The sequence below is a fragment of the Microtus oregoni genome, unplaced genomic scaffold, assembly GCF_018167655.1.
Source record: "Microtus oregoni isolate MIOR12 unplaced genomic scaffold, Mior012 000033F_ref0000390, whole genome shotgun sequence".
In the NCBI taxonomy this organism is placed as follows: Eukaryota; Metazoa; Chordata; class Mammalia; order Rodentia; family Cricetidae; genus Microtus; species Microtus oregoni.
The window spans coordinates 3,582,463-3,601,732 of NW_024543092.1; the positions used below are offsets into that span (position 1 = coordinate 3,582,463).

The 19,270-nt window shown below is 46.8% G+C and overlaps 1 protein-coding gene across 4 annotated transcripts in view; it reads left to right on the forward strand.

Moving 5' to 3' along the window:
• Positions 1-1,441: 1,441 nt before the first annotated feature.
• Positions 1,442-19,270, forward strand: part of Phactr2 (phosphatase and actin regulator 2) — a 268,683-nt gene continuing 250,854 nt past the window's right edge. For all 4 annotated transcript variants that reach the window (XM_041680164.1, XM_041680166.1, XM_041680168.1 and 1 more), the window contains exon 1: positions 1,442-1,998. In XM_041680164.1, the coding sequence (XP_041536098.1) occupies positions 1,776-1,998 (223 nt within the window). In that variant the 5' untranslated portion in view covers positions 1,442-1,775. The remainder of the gene's footprint in view (positions 1,999-19,270) is intronic.

Sequence of the window (19,270 nt, forward strand, 5' to 3'; positions counted from 1 at the left end):
ATTACCCTTCCTGGGATCACAGACTTTTTCTCTCCTGAACCAGACAAAAAAGTGGAGTAAGTTTAGAGCACTATAGATTTAATGTGTGTGTGTGTGTGTGTGTGTGTGTGTGTGAGATAGAGAGAGAGAGAGAGAGAGAGAGAGAGAGAGAGAGAGAGAGAGAGAGACAGTAGAACAGAATAGGCATGAATATGCATGTGGATAACACCCTGGGGGAGTCAGCTCTCTTCTTCCGGTATGTAGGTCATAGGAACCCATCTCAGGGCCTCTAGCTTGCCACAGCACCTTTACCTACCTAGGCATCGCACTGGTAGCGTAGATTCACGGACTCGGTTAGCAGAAAATAATTACGACGAGGCCAGATGACGTCGGCTGACTGTGAAGACGGATCTGAATCTGGACAGTGTTCACAGAGAAGCTGGGACAATCAGGTCCCCCAGCCCCCACTCCACCCAGGACCGCACAGAGTTGCTGGGAGAACAAACCCCTTTTCAGTTGTTGAGGGCGCACTGTGAGTACCATGACCTAGTTGCTAGGCCTTTCGGGCGTCTTTGCGTTTGTCTAGCTTTACTCTCTTAGTTTTTGTTTCTCTTTTACCTTAGACTTGCGTTTCTTTTCTTGTTAAATGAACTATTCCGCACCAAGTGTCTGATGAATCACTTGGTGTGTGTGTGTGTGTGTGTGTGTGTGTGTGTGTGTGTGTGTGTGTGTGTGCTGGCGCGCGCGTGTGTGGTCGTAATGGCTGACTCTGGCCACCCTTCCCCTCTCAGTCTCCTTCTCTTCCTGCTTTTATGGTCCATTTGTGAAGCCCAGAAACACTCCTCCACTGCCAGAAACTTAGAGAGCCACCCAGCTCTGGTTTACAGCTTTTCAGTTCTGGGCCAGCCACTACTTGGGGACCTGACTGTGAAACTGATAAGGCTGGCATTCCAATTAGCAAAATCACTGCTCCCTTTGCTGTCGACTGAGGCACCCACTGCCAGTCATCTCAGCTGCTCTCCCATTGGAAAGCATCGACTCAAACACCACATCTGTGACACTAATTCAGCCCTCAGAAGACCGAGCTTTTAAAACACCGCGACCTTTGCCTGTGACCCAGCACAGACGGAAGCCCAGGAATGTGGGGCTGTGAGAGGCAGAGCTGAGCTTTGACAAGGGCAGGAGGTAGTAGAGGGAGGATCAAAGGAGCAGACTTGACAAGTGACTCCAGCTCTGCCAGGAATCCCCGGGCAAACCCAGTGCCCTTTGGCGCCAGTATCTCGCACCTGTAAATTACAGATGATGGTCACTGGGTCCTGGTCCTATCACAAGCCGTCAGGTGTGTGCACGCGTGTCCTCGCCCCGCCCCGACTGACTGCAAATGGTACTGTTAATGTTAACCCTGAGCTTGCATCTCAGCTCTGCAGCTTAAACTTCACTTCTCTGTGACCGGGCTGGGAGAGCCTTGCTGGGCCAGTGGCTGCAGACCCCAGCCTTCCGGTGGAGGGGCCGCGCCTGGGGGTGGAGCAGCCGGGCAGGTTCCCGGGCACTGAGGGCAGCAGGCTTGGGGGGCCCCGTGTCTGTCACCGGCGGGAGCGAGAGCCGGCTGTAGGCGGCTCCTTCCTGTGCAAACTTTTCTGTGTTCTTCCTCCTCCCGCGCTGCGCACCGCTGCTTGCGGCCGCCTCCCCGCCCTGCCAGCCGGCCGGGGGCTCCACGCGGGGCCGCAGCGGACAGCTCAGCCCTCTGCGCCGGCCCCACCCTGCCTGAGCTCGCTCCTTCCCGGTGCCTAGGGCCGATGGCGGAAGCCGATGGGAGCCCTGAGATGTCCCCGGACCAGCCAGCCGGCCAGGAGGCGGTGGCAGCGGTGGATCTAGACCCCGAGCCCGAGGCTCCCGGCCCGGCCGCTCCTGCCCTGCGCTGGCTACCCGGGGACCCAAGTCCCCGCGGCCGCTCCCAGAGCGACCTGTCGTCCGCCTCGAGCAGGGGCCGCCCGCTCCGGGTCCACATCTCCGGTTCAGGTAAGGGTGGCGCGGGATGGCCTGGGGTGGTCCAGGGAGGGCTAGCCACGGGCAGGTGGCAGTCACTGTGTGGTTATCATTCCTGGAAGCCCGCGGGCAACCGTGGGAGGAGGGGTGCTGAGAGCAAGGGCGAAAGCTGCTGTCTTCACATCGCCACCTCCAGCTGAGCTGCAGAAGCTTGGTGTCCCTCGGTTGAGGGGCAGGCGGCCGGTGGGTGCGCCCAAGTGGGTGCGCCTATCTCCTGCGCGGGTGCAGAGCGGCGCGGTTTACGCGAGTTCCCCTGGACTCGCTCTCCGCTGTGCGGCGCCAGACGGTATCGGTGCTGGCTTTGGTTCTTGGGCTAATTTAGGTCTTGGGCTAACCGGTCTTTGGCATGACTGTGGTCCCTCAGAAGGGTGTGGTTCCCTCACTTCAGGGACTGGCCTTAGTACAGGGCTTGGAAGCTCTGGCAGGCACTCACTCCTGCTTCTGAAATAGAGATTTCTTAGCGGGCTTGCTGGTAAGAGGACCTGGGATTCGCGTTTCCCTGACTGTGAAAACCCATGGAGGTGTTAATGAGACCTTGGCCTGGCTGTGTGTGTATCTACTCTCTGGAAAGTCTAGAGTCAGTATTGCTTTTGCGTTGTGTCCTCGGAGGGCAGGCAGAAACCAGGAACTTCAATGAGGCCTGATGTTGCCCAGGCTGTACTGTGTGATGGAGGACTAATCGCTTAACTTTGTCTCTCAAATCTCAGTGGTTAATGTGGAACTCTGGTGTGGTATATTGTGTGGAGACATGAGGGGGATTAAGTCATAATTTAAATATCCTAAGAACTGGAGAACTTTTGTCTTTTAGTCCAGCCGATGTGTCCAGTTTCCAAGGGTTGTTTTTATAATTCTCAACCTGTGAAGGCTGCACAGGAGTTGGGAAACTAGACAGGGAGGACCTGAGAATGACCAGATTCAAGAAAGTGCTTGCTGAAGCGAACTGCACCCCCACCGCTCCCAGGCACAGAACCCCTGCGCCTTTCCAGTGCTCTGGGGTCATGCATTCCTCGACACCCTCCGCCCAGTTTGTTTATTTGTGTATGTGCACACACAGGCACACCTCGGCGTGCACGGAGAAGTCAGAGGCCAATTTGCACGGCCTTGGTGATGGAATCCAAACCCTCAGGCTTGGTGTCAAGTACCCTTACCCAATGAGTCGTCTCCATGATCTTGAACTCAACCTCATTTCTACCCAAAGCCACGTTCTAGTTTGAAAAGAGCACACTTCTGTGCATCTGGCTCCACTCCAGCTACCCAACTCTGTTGGTCACCGAAACTGACTGTTTTCTTTTCCGGATACGGTCTTTGCTACCCAGCGTGTTCAGGAAGCATTGGCAGTGTTTCTGTTCTGATTTTGAAGATTCCCTTGGAGAAAGTTCAGGTTGTAAGATCTCGTCTTCAGACTCTTCCTCTGAGTTTATTTTGTGGAAAGTGTTGAGTGGAAAAGCATTTTGTCTTCTGCTTTGGGGCCAAACAGAATTGGAGCTGTTGGTGATCTTGATTGATTTCTAAAAAGATTAAAGGATTAACCCTCCCAATGATCCTGAGACAAGTGAATAATAGTTTAGTTGGTGACAGTAGATTAACAAGCATAACTGTGTCTCAAGTTTTTATTTTTAAAGTTTGGAATTAAAGCTGCATGCGGGTGAATAACAGTAAGAACTTTCGATGTGTGTGTACGCACATGCGCCATGTGCCAGTGACAGGAGCATCTATTTATCTTCAGGGAATCTGGTATTCCCCTGTCCTTATAATGGATATGAGGAAGTGGCAGCTTTCAGTGCATTTGTCCCCCACCTCCCAGCATGTTGGTGCTCAGGTAGGAGAGTGAACTTCTTCCAGGAGGCTGTTTTCCCAGCTTTCAGAACTAAGCTTTGGGTTTTGTGGAGATTTGAATGGGTATGGCCTATTGGTTCACATGTTTGAATGCTCGACCCATAAGAAGTTGCCCTATAATTAGGAGGTGTGGCCTTGTTGAAGTGGGTGTGTCCTTGCTGGAGGAAGTGAGTTACTATGGAGGCAGTGTTTGAGGTTTTATATGCTCAAGCTAGGCCTAGTGTGTCAGTCTCCTTATGCTTGCAGATCAAGATGTAGAACTTTTAGCTCCTTGTCTAGCATGTGCTTGACTACACATCACTATATTCCTTGCCATGACAGTAATGAACTAAACCTCTGAAGCTGTAACCCAGCCTCCATTAAATGTTTTCCTTTATAAGAGTTTCTGTGATAGTGGTGTTTCTCTTCACAGCAATAGAAACCCAAACTAAGACAGGTCTCTAAGAACTGTGACCTCACCTTTCTTTGAATCAAGAGGATAAAGAATGAGCCAGTCCCTCATGGATAGGCAGAGCATTTCCCATGACAGCCGCAACCTCTGAACAGGCTGGGATACCCAAGTCAGCTCAGGAGCAGAATAAGAAGATTAATCTCTTTTTGACAACAATCCTTACTTAGCTCTGGTGCTATGGTAGCACAACTTGCAGGCCTTTGCCAGAAACTCTGGGCATGCTCAGAGGCAGTATCTAGAGAAAGGTCCTATGTAGCTGTCCCAGACCCAGCCTTTGCTGCTAAACTTAGTCCCTCCCAGACAGACCTACTTAATCTGAATCTGCATGCTGAAAGATACCCAGGCTTTTTTTCTTTTCCTTCTTTTTTCTTTCCTTTTTCCTTTCTTTTGTTATTTCCTTCTTTCTTTCTTTCTTTTTGCACTTTATAGTCTAAAACGTCTTTCTTTCAGATGCCAAGTTTTCAATCTTAGATCCAATACATAGGATCATTTGGGGAAATGGAAAACAATAATAAAATAGTTCCTGGATGAGTCCATCTCAGGGCTTCTGCTAGAACTGGCATCAGGTGCAGCCTGGGCATCAGGTGACTCTAAAGTGTAGTCAAGCATGAGGCTTGCCTTCCTTTGCCCGGGCAGTATTGGAACACTGTGCCGAGAGTTGGCCTAAACAAGTGGAACCTTGAAGCATGGATGCTTGCTCCCTTCTCTCTTCTTCACCCCTCTACCACACCCTCCAAAGCCTTTTTCTTGCTTCCAATCCCGATTAAGCTATTTATCAAAGAGTTCTTCCTGTATCATCACTTCTAATAATGAGTTAATTCCCTGGTGTTAGTCCCTGCCGTTGGATGAACATCAAGCAGGAAAAAGCTATCTTTGGCAATGCCTTAGAGAGGAAAAAGAAAGAGGGAATTTCTTCTTGGGTTATCTGACAATACCTACTCCAAGACAAAGGACCACATTCTCCTGCCTTCACCCATCATTCCATCTCCTGCCTTAGCTTCTGGTCCTTCCTTGACTCAGCCCCTAAAACTGTCAACTGCTGCAATCAGGGTCATTCAATGTCAATCAGTTTTAAAGGCCTGCTTGGTGCCTGCAGTGTTTGGAGACATTCTAAGAGCTCCTGCTTCCTTCATTGCCCTGGGTTGTTACCAGATTTTAGAACGGAAGATATCTCATAGTTTAGGGGCTTTTATTTGACTTTTGGATTCAGGAGCTAATTTTTCCACATAAAACACTTGTATTTTGTCAGCAAAAGCCATAGTTTCATAATTTAAAACCAATGCAAAATGGGTAAAAGTCCAAATATATTCAAATACGTAGTTTTTAAAAGTCAAACTGGGGTTGCTTTTGCATCTTAAGAGCTTAGACTGATTTTTGTCTTTTTGTTTATTTGGTTTTAAACTCACAGGCCTTTGGGGTTAACCAAAGCTCTGGACTTTTGAAATCTAATGTTTTGGTAAATAAAACCAATTTTTCAAAAGTGGACTCTTGCCCTGAAGTTCTCATTGTACGCACTCAGGGTCTCTCGGTTTTCACACCCATCTTGCCAGTCTTGTTCCTACTCAGAGCTTTGCTGGAGTTGCCTGTTTCTGGTGTGTTTTTCTCCCAGGACTGTGCAATAAGCAGAGGCTGCCAGGGTGTACTCCTGTCGTTAGCATCCAGGATGTCTTGGTTAAGCTTTGTGAGGGAGAGACACCGTTTTGGATCCGTGAGTCAGTCTTGTCCAAAGTATAATGATGGTCTCTAAGCTGGTGGTACTCTAGGTCAGCAACCAAGGCTAGCGCCTGCTAACTTCACATTTGTGTAATTTAGAGCGCAGGGAGTTGGTGTTTGTTAGTTTTTGCCAAGCAGTGGGCATCAGGTCTTATGTTTACTTTCTGTCTTTGCCTGGTCATAGAAAAGTAAGTCTACCTGGCCAGCAATGATAGGCCAATTTGGACAGTGTGAAAACAGACTGGATGCAGCAGATACTGGAAGACCCAAATCTAGCCCTTGTCAGCCTAGGCATCTTGTATAGACATGTGCGTCCATCCTGTCCTCACAGTAGGAAAGGGAAATGCCCTCATCTTTACAGCTAGGCCAGAAAGTATGTCTTCCCTCTTCTCACACAAGCATTGGGGGAGCTCAGGGAGTTCTGCAAGTGGCCTGTTTTTAAAATCCCGCTTCATCTGTGGATAAGCTGGTCCCTCCTCGGTCAGGATGCAATGGACCTGGGTCCAAAGCAAGAAAGCTGTCAGGAATTTAGGCAACCAGTTCCTCTTCCTCTGTCACTTTCTTAAGGCTGGCATGACCTCAGCAGGCCCACAGCTTCTGCTTGCCTCTCTGCTGGCAGGCTTTCTTCCTCTCTAGTTTGAGCTCTTTTCCCGCCCTCATATGGGCTTCCTCACTCCGTTGTAACACACAGCATAGGCATTCTACCCACCCCTGGGACAGCCAGCTCATTCCTTCTGTGAGCTCTCCAGTCAGTGGTTGCGTGGGGAAGAATTCTTTTTTCAGATTCTTAAGAAAGGCCCTACGTTGTGAAGCTTCCTTTTAATGAAAGCCATAGATCACAGGTCCCTCTGGAGCCTCTCTGTGGTTTAGCTCCCCTTGTGAGATGCTCATCCAATCCCAAGCTGGTTTCAGAGCATCCAGGACTCATAGTCGCAATGTGTCCACTTAACAGGAACTACACATGCGTGTTGTCCATCCAGTCATTCAGTCTTTGGTTCAGCTAGTGTTTCTTGACGACACTGGGTGCCGGGTACTATGCTAAGCACAGGGCACACAGCAGCAAGCAGATATGATTCTGCAATCTTGGATGTGAGACTTTTCATCACAAAAGCTCTTCAGAAAGGGTATGGCAGCCAGTGACAATGGTTCTTTAGGGATCGAAGCCCTGCGTCATGAATTACAGGCAATATAGTACCTGCTGGTGATAGTCATTTACAAGGAGTCGTTTACTAGGGAGTCTAGCTGCACGGGTCATCTTGTAGGAGCTCAGAGACTGGTGATGGGCTGGACATTTATTCTAAGCCCTATGTGCTGCAAGAGGTGCTTCAGGCATGGGAGAATACCTTGATGTTTCGTTTATTTATCTAATCAGGTAAAAAAAAAAACTAATGTGTTGAACACACAGGCAGCAGAAATAGCCCTAAGGGACCCATGGTCTAGTCAGGGGAAAGAGGACAATAAGCTAAATGTGGCCCAAAAAGAAAGTATGACCTATGATCAGGGCCTTGTGGTCAGCTGTGAAAATAACTTGGGGGAAAGGAAGGGCTTCCCAGAGACTGTGACAGACCTGTGCACATACACACTCACACACACACACACACACACACACACACACACACACACACACACACGTGCTCTCTCTCTTTCTCTCTCTCTCTTCCTCCCTCCAACCTTCCCTCCCTCTCTGCAGAAAGTAGAACATGGAGCTGGACACATGGAGAAAGGGAGTGTTTAGGAAAAGAAACAATACATGAAAGCCTGAGGCATGACTAGAGTCTGCTTGGTTTTGCTTGATGCCAAAAAAGAAAAAGAAGACTGTAGCAGGGAGGCCAAGGCCAGAGTCCGAGGGGGCTGTGTCTGACCCGTCACTCATGGGAGCAGGCTGCAGGTGGCATTGGCATGGCATTTGAGAGTGTGAGGAAATACATTCTGAGCGTGTTTCTACATGTTCCAGGAGAGGCCCCCACAACGGTGGAGGAACACGGGCAAAGGAGACACAGGATTGTGGTTATCCTCCCTGTGATCTTGGTCGTGTTACTTCCCCTCCCTGCCCTTGACTTCCTTATAGCCGACCTGGAAATGATTAGTAAGAGTAACACCTTGCTTACTACAGGGCTGTGGGGGTGAAAGGTGAGAAAGGAGACCTTGAACTTTAAGGTTCTGGGTAAAGTGTGCCATTTGGCAGACTTCTACTGAAAGTTGCTTAAGGTGCATTAACTGAGGACACGGGCCTCTCGTCTTTCCTGCACTGTGAGACCATCACAAACAGAAGCCAGGCTTTCCCTGTTTCTGAACTCTTGGTGCCTGGGCTAGGATCTCGTACATACGATACATACAAGTGCCTGCTAGATGTCTAAGGCATTGATGATGGATTAACTAGGTCAGTTCTTTTAACATCAAACATCTGTCAAAAAATAACCTAAAGCGCACACACTCGCAAACACACACACATACACACACATGAGGAAGTTGAAGTGTTGATTCCCAAATGCTTTAAAATAAAAAGAACCAAGCAGAGGTTTGTATTTGCTTTTTCAGAGCTTCTCATGAACGAACTAGGTCCTCCAGGGGAGGGGCTCATTGCACAAGACTCTCTGGGCCACAGCCACAGGGGAAAGTTTGTGGAGAGGAAGTGATGGCTCTCTGTCTCACCTGAGGCCAGTGGAGACAGCATCTCAGACACAGGGACTCTGCAGGCTCCTGGGAAAGCTGAGCTGGCACCAGATCCCAGAGTGTGGGCAAGGGGGGTGGGATCAGAAGGCAGCACACTGTGGTTGATGCAGTCTAGATCTGTCTGCCCACACCACAGGCTTCACCTTCACAGCAACCCCGTAGAGATAATAGCCTGGGGTTTCAAAGGTGGAGGAGGACACTTATGTCTTTTGGGTGGCGGGGAAGTATGGGAAGGACACAGACTCACATCTTCCTGACTTCAAAGTGCATACCCTTTTGGCTCAAGTGTACCTGAGTGTCTGCCACTCCCTCAAAGAAATGGCTCGCGGACATCTTGCAAAAAAAAAAAGGGGGGAAAACTGCATCATTCTTGAAAACTCAAAAATACCATGTGAGCAAGAGCGACAAGGTGAATAGCTCTTTTGGATTGAGACGATGGCTCCGTGAATAAAAGTGCTTGCCCTGCAAGGGGGAGAACTGAGGAAACTCCTCGAATCTGTGTAAGAGCTGGACATGGGATGACAACTGATGCCATCTCATCACCTACTTCGAGATGGGAGGTGGAAATCGGAGGATGTCTGGGAGTGTGCAGCCATAGCCTGTCATAAGCAGTGCGATCCAACAAGATTCAGTCACAAACACATAAGGAGAGCACCGACACCAGAGGCTGTTCTCTGATCCACACGTGTCCTTAGCACATGGGTGCTCACATTTGCACACATGAAAACACAACACATGAATGCATATGCATAAATATACACACATATGAATCCAATGCATGAATATACACATGAATACACACGAACACACATACACGAATATACACACTTGAAACACACATGAATGCACATGCATGAATACACACACATGAACACACACACATGAATTTATGTGCATGTACAAACACATGAATACACACAAACACACTTGACAATATACACATGAATACACTTACATGTATATGCACTTGACACACATGAATGCACATGCATGAATACACACAAATACACATTTGGCACACAAACACATACATATACATGAACATACACAAACATACATTTGACACACATGAACACACATACATGAATACATGCAAACACACACTTGACACTCAGATACACACACATACACGAATACATACAAACACACCCTTGACACACAGACACACGCAAATATACACATATACATGAATACATACATACACTTGACACACAAATACATGCAGACACATGAACACACAGGCATGAATACACATCAAAACACACCACACACACACTCAATTAAGAAGTTCTTCTGCCAACACAAGTCTTTCAAGTCCTTAGCCAATTGGCTGTCCACTTTAAGGTGCATGCAACACGTCAAATTCTAGCAATATATGACCTAGTCTTTCAATTGAAAGCGACTGAGGCTTGTAGTTGTGAGCACAGCTCATGTGTAAGAACCATCATAGCCTGTTTCAAAGTTCAAGTGTACTTTCAGTTACGAAGAGGTTCAGAAAAAAAAAAAACAGAAAACACAAAACACCAAGGCAGCCTCGGTGGATGAGTCATGATCTTTGATCGCACTGGGTGAGACGAGCAGGAAGAAGCAGGCTTACTGGCTTGCTTTTGAAACGTGTGTGAGGCTATCTCACTGAGACCAACTAGCTAAAGCTTGACATTTATAAGCCTTACCTTGCAAGTTTCTCAGTGCCTCTGTGGTGTCTTGGAAGAAAAGAAAAGAAAAGAAAATTAACCGTCGCTTATCTGTCCTAACAGGAAGAATCTTTGAGACTTCTGAAAATGCCATTGTGCCCTTTTAGACCTCTGGACTGTGGTCAAGAATGTTGAGGGCCCTGATAGGGTTTGGCTTTGGATCACTGCCTCCTGTACATCATGTGCGGTTGTGAACCAAGTGAATGCGGCCCCGAGCTCCTTTAGTGCTCATGCGTATTTTCACTACCTGAATGTTAGGCTGGTCTTCTTTGAGGGTGTAACTTCTCTTGAATAATCATTTAAGTGGCCTAAACATCAATAATCAAGGTGTTTTAATCTCTTCTTCCTCAACCTACTGGACATCATGGACTCTGAATTTCAATTCTGGAAGACTCAGTTGACAGAAAGGCATGATGATAAAGAATTCAGCTTGATTTAATATCTGAATACTGTCTTTCATAGTTAATATGTCAGAGGAGTCTGTGTTTATTCTAATTATAATATTACCGGTCACAGTAGTATTTGACATCCAATACTGTCCAGCTCACTGTTTTGCCTAAGAAAACTTATGACTGATTAAGTGTGACCTCTTAGTTTCTATATGTGTGCATGTCTGTCTTCTTTTGGAGTGTGTGTGTGTGTGTGTGTGCACGCGCATTCATGTCCATGTGCATGCGTGTGTGTGTGTGTGAAGGTCCACGGTCAATCTTGAGCTTTGTTCCTCCAGTGTCATCCACCCTATTATTTTTTAAACATTGCTTTAAATTTCTTTGAATATAAATATTTGTGTGTGTATGTGAATGTGTGTGTGTGCTGGTCACGGCACATGTATAGAGGTCACAGGACAACTTGTAGGAATCGGTTCTCTCCTTCAACTATGTGGGATCTTGGGGACTGAACTCAGGTCATCAAGTATGGCAGTGAGTGCTTTACCTTCCGGGTCACTTCAATGGCCCTGTCCATCTTAATTTTAAGACTGTCTGTCCTTGGCCAAACCTCTTCCCGTAGGTTAGGTTTGCTGGCCTGTGAGCCCCAGAGACCCACCCATCTTTGCCTACCTCAGTGCCGAGATTCCAAGCACACACCACTGTGCCCAGATTATTTTTTTCATTTGAGTTCTGACTGTAGAGCTCAGGTTGCTGTGTTTGCAAGCCAGACACCCTACCAGCTGAGCTGTCAGCCCAGCCTGACAGCTGCTTTTGTTCTGTTACAAAGGCTATAATTCATCATAGCTCTTTGGATCTGCCTTTGAGAGTCACTGATTACTGCCCCCAAGGAAGAGTTAAGGAGGCATTGCAGAAAGGGCAGGGGGTCATGGCCATGGGGTGGGAATATCTTCCTGTGTCTTGGCAGGACTGTTTCATGTTAGTAACAGTTATTAAGATAGCTAGGTCTGTCACAGCTCTCAGTCCCGCCCCATTCCGAGAGTATGCAAAGATTCAAGAGCGGTTCCTGTGTTGAAGGCCTAGAGACAGGAATTGCTAAGGAGGACACTCCCTTTCCCAATCACCTTGTATTTCTGGATCTCTCCATCTCTCTGTCTCTGTCTCTCTCTCCCAATCCATCTATTTATCCACTCATCCAGTTATTTCAGTGCATGTGAATAGCTGTAATAAAATGCCATAGATATTAAAACAACACAGATTACTTCTCATAGTCCAACAGATTGGGTGTGGCTTGGAACTCAGTTCATTTGATAACAAGTTGTCAGCCAACAACTACCCAAAGTGCTTACCGTAAGTATATAAAAACAGGTAAAAACTTGATCTTCAAATGTTCTAAGATGAAAATATAACCAAGCAGAGGTTCATATTTGCTTTTTCAGAGCTTCTCATGAACTAACTAGGTCCTCCAGGGGAGGGGCCCATTGCACAAGAATCTCTGGGCCACAGCCACAGGGGAAAGTTTGTGGAGAGGAAGTGATGGCTCTCTGTCTCACCTGAGGCCAGTGGAGATGGCATCTCAGACACAGGGACTCTGCAGGCTCCTGGGAAAGCTGAGCTGGCACCAGATCCCAGAGTGTGGGCAAGGGGGTTCAGAAGGCTGCACACTGTGGCTGATGAAGTCTTGATCTGTCTGCCCACACCACAGGCTTCACCTTCACAGAAACCCCGTAGAGATAATAGTCTGGGGTTTCAAAGGTAAATAGGACACCCATGTCCCTTGGGTGGTAAGGAAGTACTGGACCCAGACTCACATCCCCTTGACCTCAAAGTACGTACCTTTTGATCACGTGTGTCTGAGTACATATCTGTCACTCCTCATAGAAACAGCACATGGACACCACATTAAAATGGAGACAATGACACCATAATCAAAAAGTTTTACAAATACCATTATGTAAGCGCCTGCTTCTTGATTGATGGATGGTTGCCTTCTTAATGTGTCATCACATGGCAGAGAGATTGAATATGATTTCCTTTATGGATGCTAAAGCCATTCATTAGTGGGACACACTCCTGACTTCCTCTAACTCCAGTTACCTCTCAAATACCTCACTTCCTGAAACTGTTGCATGAGAGAGCAGAGTTGCAACATTTAGGATTTAAGGGGTTATAGACATTTATTCCATAATACTATCTGCATTATCCATCTACCCATCCATCCCAGAATTTTTGCCTCTGCATACATATGCTCCTATCAAAGCCAAATTTACCTGTCTTCAATTCAAACTAGCAGTGAGACTCACTGGGGATCTTGGATTCCAGTTCTAAATGCAGCCAGAGCCAAATAAGCCAGCTCTCTTGTTACAACCTATGTTTAGATGTGGGGCGTGTGTTGGTGATGTGTCCACATGGTTGTATAGAGGGCAGTTCTTGAATGGCACATGGGAAACCTTCATTGTCTCATGTCCAGAAGGCTGGAGAAGTGAGGAATTCCTGGCTTCCCGGAGGCATAGATGTCGCTAAAAAAAGCCAGACTTTTGTCTAGGTAAAAAAGAAGAAAAAAAGTAGACTAAGAAAACTGGCACAGTGGGGCCAATGGAGGTGTGAGGGTGCAAGCAACAACGCGGTGTCCAATGGGAAGGGTGATAGATGTCATTGGCAGAGGTGCAGATCAGAGCAACCCTTTGGATCATGGGTTATAAGAGTCAAATTCTATGATTTGAGGATCAGAAATATCTCAGAAGAAGCCCAATATTTTCTCTTCTTGAAGGATATGTTCTTCCCGGTAACCCCATCCTAGCCTGTTTGGTACCTTTGGCCATGGCACTATTTACATCCTATTTCCATTTAGAGTAGCTATCAAAGGCCTTTTGCAAGGTCTTCCCATTACTTTAAGAATATCACATGGTGCTTTAAGCCTGTGTCTTTCTCCAAATGGAGTCACATGTCAGTAAGGCTGATTTAGACCTTCGCCCTCTGGGGACCACATCCTCCCATTGGTGACCTGACTTAAGGACCTGTTTAGGCAGTGAGATGGCATTCCTCTGGCTTCATTTGATCGGATGCATCTCAACAAGGACTCACGTTGGCACGTGGTCACATATGGTGACCCAGATCAAGATTTGAGGGCATTCATGGGAAGGACTGCTCCTTGGACAGCTGAGAAACTCCCAGAGGGCTGGCAGCTCAGGACACACTGCGGCCTTGGTCAATGAGAAACTAGCAAGGTCTGCCCAAGTACAGGCACATTCCAGAGAGTGTCTGCAGCGGCCAAGCAACTTCAAGAGAAAGAAGTGTTCTGAACCCTCTGATGGTGGAAAAATCTGCCCTGCATATCAGTCTGTGCATGCAAGTGTCCCCACCCCACCACTCCCTCTGAGGCTCCCTGGCTCCTTGCCTTGCTTCTCCTGTTGAGTGAACCTCTTTGAACAGTCGCTCTTCAAGTCTTCTTCTCCCCAAATCTCTCTTGATGTTCATGCTTCGGGGTGTCACTTATGTTAGCATATTGATGGGGAGGGGGAGGGGCTGTCTCAGTATGATTCAGCTGCCTCTTGTTTCTCACCAAGAGACCTGATGAAGCCTTCAACCATTGGCACCTGGCAGCTCTGGGCTTTCATTGCTTACCTCAACTTGCTGGGGTTGGATTTAGGCTTAAAAAAAAATCTTAACTAGTCTCAGTTGGCCTCAAACTCACTATATAGTCATAGAAGGCGGTGATCCATCTGCCGCCACCTCTGAAGTAAGTGAGATTATAGACACGAGTCACCACACCTGGACTTCAGTGTTTTTTGTTTGTGTTTTGGACGTAGTGTCTTCCTTTGTATTCCTAGCTGGACTTCAACTGGTAATCCTCATGAGTTGACCTTCCAAGTTCTGGGATGATAGCTAGGCGGCATTATGCCCAGCCATCTGCACTGTTAATAGGCAATAGGCTTTAGGCTTACCATGAAGGATGAGAAATGGAGGTCCTACTTAGCCATGTCAGTCTTCTGCTAGACGAGCCTCGGAAGGATGCTTCAGTGTGTCAGCGGGTTACTCCAGTCAGCTCTACCGGAGGTCCCACCTCAAGCTCACATGGGAACTAGTGACAGATACATAAAGCCTTTCTCATACATTGCCATGATTATGAAGCAACTGGAATCTTTTTGAAATGTAACAGGTGGAAATTAAATTTAGGAAGTTTCAAATGGGCATCCGAGCTATGTCTTTTGCTGTGAGCCCATAGGTTACACTTTGAAGGAAACAATACTCTACTGATGGGTTTTAATAAGGATGTGAAACCTCAGCTGTTTTTAAAGAAGGAGTCTTTTCAGCACTAATTCTACTGGGAGAAAAAATTATTTTATTTTTTTCTTGTATTGACACACCACGTCCAACATAGCAGATATCTATGACTCTGAAAGATGAGGAATCTGTCCCCTCCATGAAGTAATCCCCCAGGTTGGTATCTTCCAGTTCAACTCACCACTAACACTGCCCACCTGGGAAGAGTGACTGATCCCATGAATTGAGAGCTTAGTCCCCAAGACTAAATCCCTTCAGATCATGAACCTGGGTACTTAGAACTTTTGGCTGCCCAGAGTTGAGGGTCCACGCCATCCTCCTTGGATTCTATTCGTCCTCCTTACTAGCATGACTTGCTAGACTTGGGGAAACACTATTATTACATCTACAGTTTTTTACAAAGGATATTTCAAGGGCCACAAATGTTTAGCCACATGAAAGATATGTAGGACAAAGTCTCCAAGAGCCCAGGGTGCAGGACCTTCTGTCCCTCTGGAGTAGGAGTGTACCCACTCCTCTGTGGGGATGAATTTTCTTTTTTTTTTTCCTGCAAGCTCCACAGGTTAGTCTATCAGAAGCCTCTTCACTGTGTCCTGTGGGGGTCTATGGTGATTGCATTGCATGTCCAAAGCTGATAGCAGGGAAATCCAGAGAGGTCTGTGTGCTTCAGCATCCCAGTATTCTTCCCTCAAGAGCATGGCATAGTACCCCTTTGCGATGATGAGGGTTTTATGACTTATTATCAGAAAATAGCAGGTTGGAGTATTTCTTTAAGGTTATTCAAGATAGAGTGCTGGGGGAGATTAGTGGTACAGACATTCTAGTTTCTACGAGTTGCCTTTTAAGGAAGGAGGCATAAGCCAGGAACCATGGACCATAGCCCAAACCATAATATTCTGCTAATGTTCCTGTAACTTCTACCCATAATGGCTCCCATGATGCTTCAAAGACTACTTCTGTTTTCCATTTGGCTAACCGAACTATCTAGTATGGGGTAGCAGGTGAAAGCCCTGTAGCTTTAGAAAGTGAGCCTTAGAACTTCCACCTACATCGAACCTTTTGCTTTAAAAATATCCATATGAATTGATTCCTGGGACTAAAAACTGGAGAGCTTTTAGTTCACAGGATTAAAAACCAAGAGAAGATTTTTCAAAAACAAAGATTAAGCAAGATGGTGTCTCCTACCTGCAATACCAAGGGAGTCTGAGACAAGTGATCTACCATGATTTTGAGGCCAGCTTGCTAGTGATACATGTTGTCCCATAAAAAGGCAAAATCCCTGTCTAAAACAAAGATTAAAATCTTTCAAAATTAAAAAAATTAAGTAAAAAATTAAATTTAAAATTAAGATAAACCAAAAACTCAAAACCCAGATTTATCCCTTAAGATGATTGGGTCCCCAATGCATGAAGTGCAAGGGTAGATGCATAAAGTTTTCCAGCCGCATCTCACGGTGCCTGCAACACGTTTGTACACTACAGTTAGGCAATACTGAAGGAGGTTGAGGTTAAGGTTATTGATGCTATACAGCTGGGGCTGAGATAACAGAACTGGAGGAAGGGGAGCCTTGAGAACTGCTGACTTGGTGAGTTGAACATGATAACTTGCTTCTAAGGAAGGCAAAAGTGAGCCATACCTTAGAACCAGAAGTTTGGTGGTAGGAAGAATAGTGAGGATTCTGATGAATGTGCTTTGAGGCTGAAATAAGAAGACAGGTTCCTTTTGTTGACTGTGGTTGTAATGGTTTGAAAGAAAATGCCCCGCCCCCCCATAGTGGGTGTGGTGTGGCTAGTTGGAACAGGTGTGGCCTTGTTGGAGGAAGTGTGTCCCCATGGCACAGCAGGCTTTGAGGTCTCATGTGCTCAAGCTACTCTAGTGTGGACAGACTCCTTCCGCTGCCTGTGGGTCAAGATGTAGCGCTTTCGGCTCCTTCTCCTTTATGATGTCTGCCGGCACACTGCCCTGTCTTGCCATGATGGTACAGGACAAAGCCTCTGAAACTGTAAGCAAGCCCCAACTAAATGTTTTCCTTTGTAAGAGTTGCCATGGTCATGGTGCCACTTCACAACAATCGAAACCCTAAGACAGTGATTGATGTAGCATCACTGGGAATGTCTCAAGCTGATAAATATAGCAAGGGAACAGGCTACATACAACTCCTGGCTGAGCACTTTGGCTTTCTGAGAGTATCAATGATGTAGCAGCTTATTAACATCTTGAATAGCTACATCATCCTAAAGCAGAAATCTAGCTTTTCACGTGAGTGTAGGTTCTCTCTCCTCTCTTTCAGTGCATTGCTTGAGAGTTGACTTTTGTCTTCTCCATGGGCCATATAAAGAATTTTTTAGAAGTGCGGGATTACATTTGGAGTTGTTTGTTGTCACCTGAAACGATGACGTCATAACTAAATGTCTTTAAGCGTGTATGTGTGTGTATTGTAGTAATAGGAGCGGCGGCGGGGCTGCGTCCCCAACACCCCAGCCACCTGCCCGGCTAGCTTATGCCCCGAAATAACAACACACAAACTGTATTCATTTAAACACTGCTTGGCCCATTCTCTTCTAGGCTAATTCTCACATATTAATTTATCCCATTTCTAATAATCTGTGTATGGCACCCCAAGGTGCGCTTACCGGGGAGATTCTAGCCTATGTCCATCCTGAGTCGGAGCTTCATCCCGGGAGCGGGGCATGGCTTCTCTCTGCGGCGTCTGCCCCCGAGAGGAGAGCTGTGGAGTCTGACCTCACTTCCTCTTCCTCCCAGCGTCCTGTTCTGCCTACTCCTCCCACCTATCTTTCAACCAATAAAATGGGCCAAGGCAGTTCCTTTATTAGCCAATGACCTTCCTCCATCAGTGTATGAAAAGGGGAAGCATTTGAATGGATAGTTAATTAGCCCTGTGATCACCTAAGAAAACCTACGGAGCCAACAATAGACACCTTTGATTTACATCTGACAGAATTCCTAGCCAAGTTCTCTACCATGTTTTAAAAAATTGAGTCCTGAGTCTCGAACATGCCAAGCCCACACTTTTCCCCCAGCTGGTAAACTATCCAGCATGCCACAAAATAATGTCACCAGCTCAGAGTCAAGCTTCTGGCGTATGAGACTGAGGGCTTCATTTCACACACAAACAAACCCTAACTTGCAGTAACACAAGATTCTGTCCTGCACTCTACCTGCTTCCAGGGAGTCCTAGGCATGTAACAGGTGTTGGTTTGGAGTGAAAAGCAACCGAGCTTTAGGAAAACCTGCATGATGGCGGTGCTGAGCCAGCAGCACTCACCAAGTGTTTGAGGGCTTGGTCATACTATTGATTTTCTCCAGCTAGGGTTCATTTATTCATTCTCAAAGACTGCTTCAAGAAATTATCTGGATATGACTGTGCAGGTGTGTGTGAATGAGTGTGGGTTCCCACAAAGGTCAAAGATGCCAGTTTCCCTGAAGCAGGCGTTACAGGAGCTTGTGAGAGGCCCTGACCTGAGTGCTGGGAACTTAACTCTGGTCCTTTCTGAGACAATACACACGCCTCGTGGTTGGACCATCTTTCTACCCACTCACAGGAGCTTTTCATGCAAGGAGGTCTCTTGTTTCTTTTGACACTCCCTTTTCCTCAAGACTTGAGTTCTCTGTCTATCAGAGAGCCATCTCTACCACAGGAAGCTCCACAGTGTGTGTAGGGGAGCCCACCCCTAACACTAGGAGTACAATAGTGACCCATGGTACTGAGCTTTAATTGCTTTCTGTTTGTTTTTGTTTTGTTTGTTTTACTGGTGCCCATTACAGTCAAATAATTACCCTTCCATAGAGCCTGGGGCATGGGAACCTGACTGAAGGTTGGGGCTCTTCTAGTGTTGGAGAAGGTAAATTATTTGAGACCCCAAGTTTCTCAGGGCAGCCATTTTTAAGGGTGTTATGGGTCCATTGAGGGATATAGACTTGAGCTGTCAGGCTTTACTCAGTTCTTTATGAGCAGGGGCTGAGGCCCAGCCAAAAGGAGACGCCAAACTGGAGCGGTAATATACAATTGTAATCCCAGCTCCGGAGGCTGAAGTAGGCAGATCATGAGTTCAAGGCCAGCTTGGGCTACATATCAAATTCAAAATCAGCATAAGTCACTAGAGACCATCAAAAACTAAGAGAACAAAGGGGAAAAGAAAGAAAAGCCGGGGGGGGAGGGGGGAGAAGTTTAAAAGTTTGGCTAGAGT